A 14,314-nucleotide genomic window follows, 5' to 3' on the forward strand; every position below is an offset into this window, starting at 1 on the left:
TGCAGACACGCGTGTGCTGATGTAGTAGTACCGATTAATGGACTGGAAGCGATCTTGTTTCCAACGTGCGTGTGTACGAATTATTCCAGTCTTGATCAATCGGCGCGAAAATGAAGGTTGCGATATGAGTGACCACGCTGCATGCCACGCGTTACGCCATCAAAAAATCAAGTTGGAATTAATTTTAGTTGGTTTATAATTAAATACTCAACAATATGAATAAAATTGACCTTTTGAGGAGCAAATAATACGTAATTACATCCGGTATGTGTGTGTATGACATATTGCTCTTCCTGACATTCTTCCGGCATCTTATTTATATTTTAATTAAAAGCAAAAGCCGCGACTGAAAAGTGAAACATATAATTAAATCTGAGATAATGTTGATGAGATGTTGCGACGTTACGCAAGTGAATCTTCTTCATCTAATGTTAAAATAAGAGTCTTCATGCGCGCGCGAAAAATATATAAAATCTGTAGCCAACAAAGCACAACAAAGTGTGTGTGTGAAACCTTCGAAGATGACTATGCATTATCTGCGCGATTTCCCGCCTTCTTATCTTGTCTTTCCCATTTCTGCAATCAAAATGGTATTTGATACAGAAATTTGCAATGTATCGTGTAAGACACCCTCCTGCGTGGGAAGAAAAGATGATGAAAGTAAAAATAGCATGTGCTTCCGCGTTTCTCGCTGCCATTGTTCGCCGTCACACGCTCGACGTGGGTGAGCAATCGCGCGTAGGTACAGGGAGAATGGAAAGTCACCGAAAAGACACGGATCTCGAAGCTCTCAAAGGAGAACTAAATTTAACGCCGCACTTGCCTCGCCCCTCCTCAGGGAATTTACCTGCGTTAATACTCAATGAGCACGGTTAGCCTTCACGGCGTTAACGTGAATTCGATACGCAGACCGCAAATATACTGCTGCAGCCGTCGAACATTCTCAACAACGGAAACCAGCGCCTGGTTTCTCGCATATATTTCACCGTGGAATATCTCGTCGGCAGATATACACAGAATATCTTGAAATAACTAACTTAAAAATGCCCGAGAACGCACAACTGGATCACTATAATCGTTTCCAATTAAAATGAAATTAAAGTAACAAATCTATTTCGCGATTTCTCACTATTGCGATCTGCAAAAATGTGTATTTCGAAGAAATATGGACAAAATTCATAATAAAATTGTTCACAATGCTACAGATAGTCAGAGCCATTGAGCGACCATTAAATCGCTGCGTCGTGTACCACGCTTCGCGATTGTATTATATATCTCGATTGTACCGCGATACCGCAATCGCACAACGATATTTAATTCAACGTACCATATTTAACGCGCGGCGTAACTTCTCCTCGAAATTGCAGCACAATTGCGATCGAATAAAAATTACACTCCACTGCGGCGTTCCAATTAAAAAACTTACCCGGGCGAAAAAGAGCTTTAATTAACGATCGTTTGGTCGGTGATGCGTGCTCGACGCGGGTCGTTCCGCTGTTTTATCACCACCGCGCGCATCTAAATTCCGCCTATGAATGGCGATGGGTATTCCTTTTGCTGAATGCACTATTTAGAGGAAAATTATCCCGTCCTGACGCGCGCCTCGGCAATCACAAACTAAAGCGTGCTAATTGCTTGACTCTGCCGAGACTTTTTGCGCGACCTCCGACGTGTCCGGCACATTACTTCGAGGTAGGTCCGCATTTAACAAGGTAGAGGACCACTCGTGGTACCGGCGGCCTTCCTTTCAGGACCTGTCGCGGGGTTTCTCGGCTGCGGCTGCATAGAGCAAACGCACGTTGCTCTCTTCTCACCTAAATATCCTTCATTACTCCGGTGGCTCTACGTCCGCCGTGCGATTATCTGGGGTCCAGCCGCGAGGGGCTCGTAAAGACACAAGGTCTATCCCGACAGGACCGACTTCAAATGCAGGTATGCGGGAAAGCGACTATCCCGAGGTGCAATTAAGCGGACGCAAATGGCCTCCGTCGTTACGCGCAATTTAAATAAATTACGTGGAACCGTTCAGAACGTCAGAAGTGGACGAATGATCCGCGTGACGCATAAGATACGCGTGAGACACCTCGAAAAAAATCGGAAGATTCGACCGACGGAAATTTTGGAAATGTAAACTGCAGTTTGCACACAATCTTTCTCTTTCTTTGTAAATTCGAACTTATTGTTAGCGTACGTCGCGTAATGGAGCGAGGTATCCGTCGACGATATCTTAAGATATGGATTATGCGTAACACTTACCTCTCGTGGAAGCCCTCGAACTCCTCCTGCTGCTCGTTGATGGAGGCCTCGAGATCCAGGTAAGCTCCATAATCGCCGCCCTTGTACAGCTGGAGCGCCGTGTCGTCGAGCTGCAACACAGGTAGCACGATGCGTTGAGAAACGCGGCTGTTTTGCGTGTACGCGGCCGGTAATCGCGCCGCGGAAATTATTGCCACTTCGATGGCGATCGTTAGCCGGTTTTCGCATAACCGCTGTCCACTTAAGAGCCGCATTCGCGACGGAACGATAGCGACGAGCCACAAGCTCTTCGGCGAGCTCGCGATTTTTATGACGAAGTCCGCGCGCGAATCAAATCGTCACAGAAAAGAAAAGCCCATATAGCTCTTGATATTCTTCACGAAAAGGGGTCCCTTTCGTTACACGTAAGTTTATGTAAATTTCGCAATTCTCTTTTAAATTTTAAATTTATTCATCTATTATAAATTGTACATTTAAGGAGATTTTATATAAATATATTCACAAGGAAGAATCGAATTCATTAAGAAAATCTAAAAACTTTGTAAAATTTATCTTTTAAATTGCTTTATTGATCCTCGATTAATCTGAAACATTGACTCGTTAATCAGACTAAGTGACTTTACTCATTGAAAAGTTTTCAAGGCTTCTTGAGAACGAGTTCAATGCACGTGAAGAAGCTTTACGGGTCAACAATCTGAGCTAATGCGGCTAATCTGCTAAATTTATCTACGGATCAGTGGTCCACAGACGCCGTTCACATATGAGAGATGATAATCGCTTGGTTTAGAATCAGGTGATTTTCACCAAATGTAAGCTCTCGACTAACGTGCGCGTATTTTCGTCTGTACATCAAAAGCAGAAATGAAAGTAGACATAGTGGAGGATCAGTGATGATTGATGATATCAATTAATCTCTCGTAAATAATCAGTGAAATTTAAAGCAATTCAATAAACTCTCTCTTTCTCTCTGTGTTCTACTTTTATACCTAAAGAAATAGTACGTAAATTCTGATAATACAATTCTATTCCATCTTATGCATCAAGAATAAACGGCATGACATAGATTTCTTTGCTTTTGCAACAGAAATACAAAATTATATACAAAGGAGTATTAATAATTCCTACTAATTTTTAAAAAATTTAAGAAGAGGTATTAAAGCAAGGATATATGTAACTCTATTTTATAATAATTTCAACTAATTTTAATCCTGTTTACTTCGCTATCACTACCGTTTTGACCTTTTCCTTCAGGCGAATTTCATTACCTCACTTCTCGTTGCTATCAAAGAAAAATCCGATCAACAGAGAAAAAGCTAAGCTCACGGAAGCAACAAGTTGAGGCATTCGTGCTTTTGACGACGCGACACGTCGTGTCGCGTCTGAAGGCGATTCGTAACACCGCGACGAAGCAACCTCGCATATGTAAGATGCCTGGTAAGATGGAAGATCGCAGATTCGCCACGAGGTCCGGATCAAATCAAATTCTTTCACGGACTCGGATCTCCCAATGTTGTTGTCGGCTCAGTTAAATCTCTCTGTCGCGTCGTGGAGAACCGTAAAAATGTAGCAGCCGGGACGATCGCACCGGCCGATATAAATCCCGCGCGATCTTGCGCCTTCCCGTAACGACTGAGCGGGCCGGATCGGCCGGCGATAAATTGCCGGAGGTAAGTAACCCCGATGAGAACGACGACTTTCTTCCGGCGCGTTCTTTTTTTAGGCCGCTTCCTTTTTTCATGAGATTAAGATCCGCCAGATCCAGCGCGGCACGCTGCCAGCAGGGGATAACGGTATGCCCGGGAACACGCGCGTTTTTAGGTGAAATGAGACGAGAGTAAGAGTAGCGTGGGCAGACAATTGGAGACCTAGATGCCGCAGTCCAGTCTACTTCTTTTGATTATATCTACCACTGCAATCGGACGTTGATTACTACTCATTTATCATTGTGCGAGGAGCGATATGGTTTTTTGGAAAAAATCAATCTATGACTTGCAGCTTCTACACGTTCCAAGTTTTAATGTTTATCTATGCAAATGCTTTCACTTTCACTGAGAATTGATGATTTGACAATTGAGCATATTTGACAATAAATATTTAATTAATTAAAATGGATTATAATATCATGGATGTTATATAACGTTTTACGTCTTATGATAAATAAATTGTGTGCAAAAATGCGACAGACAATTTAAAATCACTTTTTATGTATCGCAATACATCTTTCATGTTTTTACTTTGGAAAGTATAAGAAAACTTTCGAGAAAGCTTCTTTAATTCACAAACTGAAATCGATATATCTTTTCTAGGAGTTTGCCAATCAGCGAGATGCATCTGCGTGCACTAATTCGACTGCGATACAGCTAAGTATACGGTAACTTGAGCCACGCTCTAGCTTGTGACATATATTTGGGATACAGTTGAGTCACACAATAAAGATTCTGTTTTTTCTGCATGTTTCTTCAAAGAAACTTAGATCGCGTAAAAATAAAGCAAGAAGGAACGTAACTTATGACTCAAACATATTCCCGAGTAAATGTCTCGAGCGGGTAGAGACTCAGACGTCTGAAATTAGTTCACTTTACAGTAAATAAAGAAGAAAGAGAGGATGATCGTAGGGATTGCATCGTCATACGAACGCATCGTTTAGGATATCGCCGCGAGATACGAGAAGATGAGGGCGACGCGAGGGAACTGTTGACCTATATTCTCTAAAAATCTCAGCTTCAAAATAGTTCGTCGCCGGCGAAGAGTCTCGACGAGCACGAAATCCACCACGAGGTAATCATCATGTTGCGTTGCTCCCCGATGTCCCCTCCGGGCGTACCACATGCTGCGGAAACCGCACGCACGCGGTCAATTACGCAACGCGTCCGCGCGTCAGCTTCGAACGTGATCTTCGCTCTTTACGTGGCATTTCACCGGAAGGACGCGCTATTTTGTCACCGCTGCATCCACTTGTTTGCATATGACCACCAATCGAAGAAAATTACAAGCATAAATTAATATGTTTATTATTATATATTTAATTAATACAAGATTGATGTAAAGATAAAAAAGTGATTTTTTTAAATTAGCAAATATTTGTATTGTGCTTGTGTAAATACAGTTGGCAGCTTGGTGAATGACAGGACATAGTTATTAAAGTTAAGTTTCCAAATGGCTTTTAGACGAATGAGGAATACAAGAAAAGAGTAATGCGTCGGCGAAAACACATTAAACCGGCAAAGCTTTTTTTAAACAAGGTTTCATGACAAGCGGTAGTCGAACTGTACGTCGGCATCCAGTTAGAAAGATGAACCTAAAAGACTATTCATATGCTGGAATATTTTCAAAAACTGTTTTCTCTATTGCTAAAAAATAAAAACTATATTTACATCTATAATTGATCATCGAAAATTGATTTAAAAATGTTTACTTTTCTGCAGCTGAGATATAATACATGTTTATGTCATTCAAATACCTATAATAATGGTATAAAGATACGCGATAAAATTTAGATAAAATTATTATTCGGAGTTTGATTTCCCGTAAATCGTACAATCAATATAACATTTTGCATAAAAATGCCATTCGTGATCCTTGATCAGTAAGCTCCAAGCATAGTCGAGCAACATGTGTTGACGTAACAGTTCAAGTGGCATGTAAACGTCATCCCTGTGCTACGTCGAATAGAGCTTCCCTTTTCTCGAGTGTATTTTTCCGAGCGTTCCTCTCGTTGCGACGCACTCCGTCCCACAGGGTTTTCCTCCTTTCGTAGGATCACGTTGTTTGCTCGAAGCCCGTCGAGTAAGTCGCAAACTCCCTGTTGTCGTTCGTCTCACCTCTCCAAGTTTCTATCGATGGCGAATCTTCTTATGTGAACACGCGATGGAACGAGAAACGCTGACTACGAGCCCCGCTGATGTTATCGAGACCAAAGTTAAAAATATTTGCTCGCATTATGAGCTGCCTACAACAGGAGAACATCGAGCATGATCTATTTACGAATATATGCTTTTAAACTCTTCCAATACCGACGGAATATACGCGCTCATAATGGAGATGATTGACCCTTGCTTCGTAATTGTATAAAAGAGTTTCCAAATTTCTTTTAATTAAAGAAGTTGCCTAAGAAAAAGCTTTATTTATCTATTTCTAAATTAAATTCAACTAAGTTGACTTCATAATTCCAAAAAAGACCAATTGAAAAATTAATGAAAAATATAATAATTTTAAATTGCAGAAGTACTTTAGAAATAGAGAAGTGATCTCGTACATCTATAATTTTTCTCACAACCGCTTCACGAAATCGACTTTCAGTGATGGGGTAATGTCATAAACAGGAAGATGCTGCCATTTTTTTATATCGTGAGAGCAATTAAAATATATTAACACGTATGCTTGTTCAATGTAAGGCGTACGATCGTGGGAGGAGGATTCTTATTAAGTGCAATTAAAGACAGAAATAGAAATTTAGAATATGTCGGAAGCATCACGATGCGAGAATAACGAAAGACAATTAGCTGCAAAACTGTTCGTGTCCTGGCCGTTCTGCTCGACTGTGCGAAACTTTCACAGTCTGCCTTCCTTTTTTTCATCTTACGTTGCAGGCCACAAGAGTGAATGCAGATTTATTCGTAAAAGGACACGATTAAAGAAATGGCCCGAAATCAGGATGGAAAGGAACGTAGTGGTACGTCAGCTTTGCGATGGAGTCTTGCGAATATCCTTCAAACGAAAAACATTTTAGTCGTTGCACTTGACAAATCGAACAGGTTGAAGACCTATAATCTTAATTCTATTTATTTGTTATAATTAATATTTATCATTAAAATATTTAATATTTAATTTAGATAAAATTATTATTAAAATGTGGTGCACCTAATCTATGATAAGTATAATATAAGCTAGTTCTAATGCAACATAATGAAATGTAACAAAACTTTGACATGGTCGATGTAATTTTAGAAAACTTCCGTACAACGAATAATAATAACAATTTGCGATATCATGAATCGTCGTTTATTGAGCCACGCAAAAACAGTGTGAACGAAGCTACAGACAAGCGTGTTACACCTAGGAACCTGACAATCGGTGTAACCGGTTGTACTAGCGGCCGTTCCCGTCTCACTCTCTCCTTTCCTTCCGCGATTACAGATGATTATAGGCCAACCGCATTTGCGATTTCTTGCATCAAAACCCGACAAACGTGGTTGCCGCGGCGACTTGCCCTTTCTTCGGTCCATTCGTTCAAGCAGAGACATTGATCGCGGAGCGACCGCGGCTCTCCGATAAAAACCCGACGACAACGTAAAACGCGAACGTAACACAATCCATTTTCGGTGTAAGTTAAAATATTACGTGGAAAAGGGTTAAGGTCAGGCAGAACTTGTCGAGTTACGCTTATTTAGCTAGATAAGGTTGTAATCAATTAAATGCTTTCTGTAGCTTTTCTGTACGAGCTTTAACGTAGAATGAGACAAATCCAAGATAAACTAATTAAACTTTCTTATTAAAGTTTTAATCTAGAATGAGACAGCTCCAAGATAGACAAGGTTACATAAATTCCTTCGATGTGCAAAATTGAAAGAGCAATAAGTAAACACACTTTTTTATTATTCGATCTTTCTCATGAAAACATTTTCGATGCTCCGATATGTGCGGTGACTTACAATTGCAAAATGCAGACCGAGTGTTATCACAATCGATCCTAGATTGAAAGTGGCGATACGAGAGGTAAGGAGTCGATGAGATGTTCCTAATCGTGGAAGGATCCAGGTGGTAATGGGCTCGGAGTTAAGTTAGCTCCGTCGACGCCGTGTAAATTCGTGTAAAGTGCCGCGGGTTATTACCCGCGCGAAGAATAATGAAAACTGCGAGAACAAGCACCGACGATTTTCGTGCCGCGTTCTTCCATCCGGAGCACATCCATGAGCGATCACGAAGAACACGCGAAAGGTCGCTTGACAATAATTGGACCGACGAATTGAGCGACAATGTCTGAGCCGTGAGCACGTTACGGCTCCAATTACCCGACGAAGTTCATTCCTTCAGAATTCTGATCGCGATAAGAGCAGGAAAACTCTGGGAATGCAAAGTGAAACGCGATTCTTATTTTGCAACCAGTTTGCAACAATCGAAGCGCAGATGCGGAAGCGCATTACGATCCATCGTTACATATATCGACCGGTACAGTACCTCATGATAGACGCAGTGGAGAGTGCTGTAAATCCTGCACGTCACCTTTTCCTGTATCTAATCCTGTTTGGTGCCAGCTTATCCATGTAACTACAACTGGAGCCACTCTCTCCTGCAATTAGATACACATCGCGCGTGGAACGATCGAACGGCCTGAACGACTGAATGAGATTCTTCCTCACAACAGGGTTCGCGCAGCGCACGAGGAGGAGGCTCTCCCGCGAGTAGTTAAACGCATTCCACTCGCATCCGTCGGAGAACTCGCAGCAGGCAGCTTCCTACGCGAGAGGCGAAATACGTACGGATGTTGAAATCCAAGCACGATGTGCTTCTTATCAAGGATAGGTGGATCACGTCCGTTGACCAAACAGGTCGGCCCTTTTCGCAAATGGATCTTTCGCGTCATTTAATTTTAAACGTAGCCGAAAAGGCGCGGAAAAGTAATCGCAGCCGCTGTAAGGCTTATCAACAATGCAGCGACTCGAGTTTCCGGTGACGTTCAATCATTCATGAAGCAGAACAGGTTTCGTTGAGACCCTTGTCGCTAACGTCCCCCGCATCAAAATGAAGATGAATTGATGCGCTCCGATCGCGCGACCAGTTAAAAAGTCGAAAAGTAAGCGGCAAGCTTTGCATCGGGAGTCGTTGGCGGTCTCCTTCTCGGCATTACTTTATGATGAGAAAACGAAAGCGTCTCCATACGAACCGGTATATAACGCGATTCTGGACCCTCGAGGGCCTGCTCCTTACCGCAGGTGGCACTTGAGATGAGGACGCGATGGAGAAAGATAAAGAAATATACGAATGATCCAGCGATGGAGGGTCTTCCTTTCTCGGCAATCTCTCGCTTTTCGCTCTCGAGTGTTTCGATTCAGAAGAGAATCTCGCCGGGAGGAGAACCTTTTGTTCCCGTTTCACAGCTTCTTGCGCGATAAAGAACACGTTTTTCAGGGCCAGTTCAGGATGTCTTCCTTCGTACTCCTTTTACACTATCTCTTTCTATTCGCTCCTCTTTTAATTAAGTCAATATCAATTCATAATCTAGTGAATGGTAATGAAAAGTACACATGTATCATCTGTTATTAATACACATAATTAATAATGTTTCATCAACTGGTTAATGTTTGTGTTAAGGAGACTTAACTTTAATGCGTGACTAAAATTGAATTACTTCGTACAATGCGGATTCCTTAAACTAGTTTGAAAATATTTTATAAATCTGGTAAAAAAAATGGTCTCATGCAATTGCAATGATTGCAGTATTCATAATTATAATCTCCATAATTATATCAATATCCATAATAATAAAATTAATATAATAGTTTACTAATCCTTGGATCAGAAACACCGGTTATTCACTGAAAAATCAATTATTACTTCACTTTGAAAAAAGATCAAGATAAGGAAGTTATTTCTAAAAAAACTTTTGACACTCTGCTTTCTCAGCAGATGTCAGCATATGAAATGTTTATATTATATTTTACGGCTGCAACGAATCGACCAGCCAAAGCGTCAAGTTTTTCAAGAGTCAGTGTCCTTGCGATCCGGGCGTTTCTTTGCAGATCCTTCAAGGATATCGAGTTCATAGGCTTGCGCGATTTCCATCGGAGAAATCGATATCTTCACATTTTCGCACCAGGTTTGCTAACTCGCACATAATGTGTAAATATTAATTAAAGATTTCAAGCGCATATATACGCATACATTTTCTTATATATCATCATTTGTAATTTGTATCTAAATTCGTATACTATAAGTCTAGTTTTTTGTACTTCGGCTATTAAGAAATTGACTTAAAGTTAAGATAAAAACTGATAAAAATTAAAATTGATTTATCCTACGTGTATTACCGAAACTTAAATGTAACTATTTTATTCCTCATTTAACTAATAGTTATACAGTAAATATCAGAAATGACAATTGATGCTTCTGTAATGGTCTCCGTAATTGTGTTGCTCCAGAAGTTTCTGGTTCAATTAATGAAGCAATTAATAGCCGTACCACTAAAACGTCAAATCCATACGAACCAATCGCTGTCGAAATTGTTACGCAATGCCACGTTAACCACTGTGGTTAAAGTTTCGTGGGAACAACTTACCTTGAGACAATTGAAGCATTCTGCAATCAGAGGAACTACATTTGAACTGCAGAGAGAAAGAGAGAGAAAGGAAGTAAATTGACGCACGTTATACTTACATGTTGTATAAGTACGACTTTAACGATATATAATACTTGTAAAATACTCATAACAATATTTCAATAAAATAATATTAAAAAAAGGAAAGCTCATTAACTAGATTAGTTAACAAGAAAAGATTTTAAATCGAGAATTTTTAAGATATTGTAATAATTCATGAAAAACTTTTTGTTGTACATATCCAAAGCAATTTCAAAATATTGCTCTCGCAATATTTCGTTCTTGTTGCGTCTATCATCTGCTATTAAACGTTGGAAAAGATCGTCAAAAGTTTTTCCATACGTTTCATGTCAAGCGCGGTTATGTTCCCATAAACGTTTTCGCGTGCAAGCTAAAATTAATTAAACCTGCGAAAACAGCGTATCCATGAAATACATCGAATGACCACTCATCTCGCTCGAAATGCGTCATCCTGGCCGCAATGGTTTCCGCAAAAATGCAAAAGTACCTATCTCATACTCGTGAACGACCTATCGCTCGCTTCAGTGAAACTCGACGAGATGTGCCGTGGAAACGCGTTACGCAGCATTCTACTAAAGATAATTATGCTGCAGCGAGGTAACGCTCTCTCAACGTTGCAGCTATTTTAGGAGAACGTTAGAGAAATGAGATTGTACATTAAAATTGCTTGCGAAATTAGCATATGCAATTAGCATCATGTTTACAGTTAAGTTTCCTAACATCTTAATCAACGATGTTTTACAGCTTTCATTTACAATTGCTTTTTGTTTAGAATTGTTCTAAGCATGAAAGATTAAAAACATGTTACTACAATTAACAATATTCACTTCTGCGGCACAAAGTAACTCGCTCTGGAAACCGTAATTGCCAATCCAGGGATTGATAGTGAGTTTTCTCCGGCGCGATATCGATATAAATCATTGTGTTGCGGAAAAGTGCGACTATATCGAAGATGAGGATCAACGCATGTCGACCTGAATCTCGCACACATTGGCTTGCAACAAATAAAATACGAAGTAACGATGCGTGGAGCTTACTTACATCAATAACACACCATCTCGCGGTTTCTAACTTCAGCCGAGATATAAGAGATATGTCAAATTGCGCGTTCGTAGAAAGTCAGCGCCTTACGCTGATAGGAATCGCTAATGACGCTCGCAAATGCGATGCGTGCAATGAAAAAAAATTCTCATTGCGAATTACTCTCAAGTTGTACTACTTCAGTTCAGTCTCTTCCCTTGCACTCCAAGATAAGATACGTGATAAGATTCCCGCGTCATTGTTAACGCTATTACGACTTAAGAGCTTTAGAATGATACTTGTTACTGCACGCGTAAACGAGATCGTGCAATCGCACGAGCTGGACGTGAAGTTGTCCCGACTTTTCGAGGCAATTTTCACGGTTGACCGATTAGCACGTCGAGCCAGAAGACCCTTAGAAATGACTCAATGACCCAATAACAAGACCTTCACTGCTCGCATCATCCATTACGTGCTCCAAGCAGCGTGACGCTTTATGGCGCACTCGTATACGCGATTTGCCGCGCGAGAAAGTCGAACTTGCTTTTTCCATCGCGCAGGAAAGTAAAATCTCTTCCCAGTAGAAGGTGAAGTATTGCGCGAATCCGCCGCTTTCCTCAACTCCATAAAATCCGATCGACTCCTCTTACGTTACGTGTCACACGATCTCATGCACCATCGGATTATGACGTGCTCTCATACATGCGCGCAAATTGAAAACGGCGTGTAAGGTCGCTGCTATGGAAGTTTAAGAGGCTTCGCTAAGTGACACGGGAGCTCGGGAACTTTTACGCTAAACAGCTGTTGATCCTTGAGATTGCACTGTCAAGGCTGCCTTAGAGAACTTTACGACATGACCTAAACCTATCACGTACTCACCTAAGCCCTTTCAGGCACAGATACTAGAAATTAAAGCATGAAATAGCGCTGATATCGTTCTTTGTCGAACCGTTCAAATACTAATCTACATATTAACATCATTCATGACGCATACAGACAATATTCGCCATTATCCGATTGATATTTTTAGCGTCGCATAATCGAACATTCCATTTCGCGAGAAAATTCCTCTCTGCGCTCGTGATGGCGCCATCAAGAGTCGTCAAAACTGACAATGACCTGAGAGAAACGCGAGGGCAGCAATTAATTTTAATTACCTCCATAAAATGCGACTAAGAGTATAACGTCGAGTTTATTAACGGTAGACGCTATAATCAGTGATACAAACCGCGACAGAATGATATAACACTCTCCTTTTACGTATCCGCCAGCGTAAAAAAAGTGCAATTAAGCTGCTTAGACAGCTCATTGCCCCACGTTAATACAAACCGTACGTCGCTTCGCCAACTAAGCAATCCGTGGAAATAGCAAAAAGATGTAATTACGCGCGTACCATACACGTACAAAAGGTATTTGCGCGCGCAAATACATAGCATCTTAATCGATTAGCACAAAAACTTGATCTTCAGAGCTGCCATTCCGAATTTAATAATCATTTAATAAAAGAATAATTTTACAGTGATAGCAAAATTAATTACGCGAGCAATTTTGACATCGTATGTCATGTGAGTCTGTACGTGTCAAGCAAAGTATTATCTAAAATCCCTCGAATGTGCTGGAAAGTTATCGCATCGTTTCAACACATTTATGCTTACAATATCTGTATATTTATGATTAAAGATTTAACAGTAAACATTTAAAACAACAATCGTCTTCTTTATATCTTTGAAATCTGGAATTAACAAAATTGATATCTAATTCAATTATAAAAATAAAAGTACTCCAAAATTATATATATCACCGATATTTTTTATTGCAAAAATTTGTTACTTTATGTAGCTACTGCAGTTACCTTTCTGACAAGCAAAACGATGAGAAGTAAGGAACACGACGAGTGGCTCGAATGGACGTGTTCCCTTCACCGTTGTTATTCCGGAATCTTCTCAAACGCGATAGCATCTCGGAACAACAAATTTCCTGCCGCGTCCCCACGACGTCCACACGTAGAAAAGCAAACGTACACATGCATAATGAGCAATTACGTTATTCTTTGAAACACCCGTTTGACCAGAACACACCTGAAGAACCTTTCAAATTGAAAGAAAACGCCACGATATCACCCGCCTTACTCGGCAATAATCTCACTCTCATCTTCGATGCGATGCCACCTCTGCTGCCGCCAATCTTTCCACAATCTTTCGCGCGCGCACGACGCGCACGTAGCTACGTGCGCATTAATAAACGGAATCGTGCGCTTTCACTGCGATTTGATTGAATCGCGCGTGATCGCACCCGGGGGACTTTGCGGGAGGAAGTTATTAACCGGCGGGTACATCGAGGTGAAACCTACCTACCTCTCGTGTGCCCGCGCCCGGTCGTACGACCCAATTCCGAGAGACAATGCAACGAGACACGTGCACTCGTCGCGTGACCCGACCGGCCGATTTTCTTCCTTTGCATTTCCGTCCCACGGATGAAAAACGTTTATTCGCGTTCTTTTGGTACGGGTGAACGCTGGGTTTACGCGCCAAGGGCCTACTTTCTCGGTTCTTGTACGCGATCGTACGGTTGCTCGTGTTCTCCCAGCGAATTCCCTCGCACTCATATTTAGTTCTGGTGCAATTAATCTGAACATCGTGTGGCACGGGAACCTTTTTCTAAATTGGAGTTCCAGGATAGATCGTATCGGTATGGAAAATAATA

General features: G+C 41.0%; 1 protein-coding gene across 4 annotated transcripts in view; it reads right to left on the reverse strand.

Moving 5' to 3' along the window:
* The window catches only part of LOC105287966 (FH1/FH2 domain-containing protein 3), a 134,410-nt gene that overhangs the window by 83,039 nt on the left and 37,057 nt on the right, over positions 1-14,314 (reverse strand). For all 4 annotated transcript variants that reach the window (XM_026967869.1, XM_026967870.1, XM_011353869.3 and 1 more), the window contains one exon: positions 2,257-2,366. In XM_026967869.1, the coding sequence (XP_026823670.1) occupies positions 2,257-2,366 (110 nt within the window). The remainder of the gene's footprint in view (positions 1-2,256; positions 2,367-14,314) is intronic.

The sequence above is a fragment of the Ooceraea biroi genome, chromosome 2, assembly GCF_003672135.1.
Source record: "Ooceraea biroi isolate clonal line C1 chromosome 2, Obir_v5.4, whole genome shotgun sequence".
Taxonomy (NCBI): domain Eukaryota; kingdom Metazoa; phylum Arthropoda; class Insecta; order Hymenoptera; family Formicidae; genus Ooceraea; species Ooceraea biroi.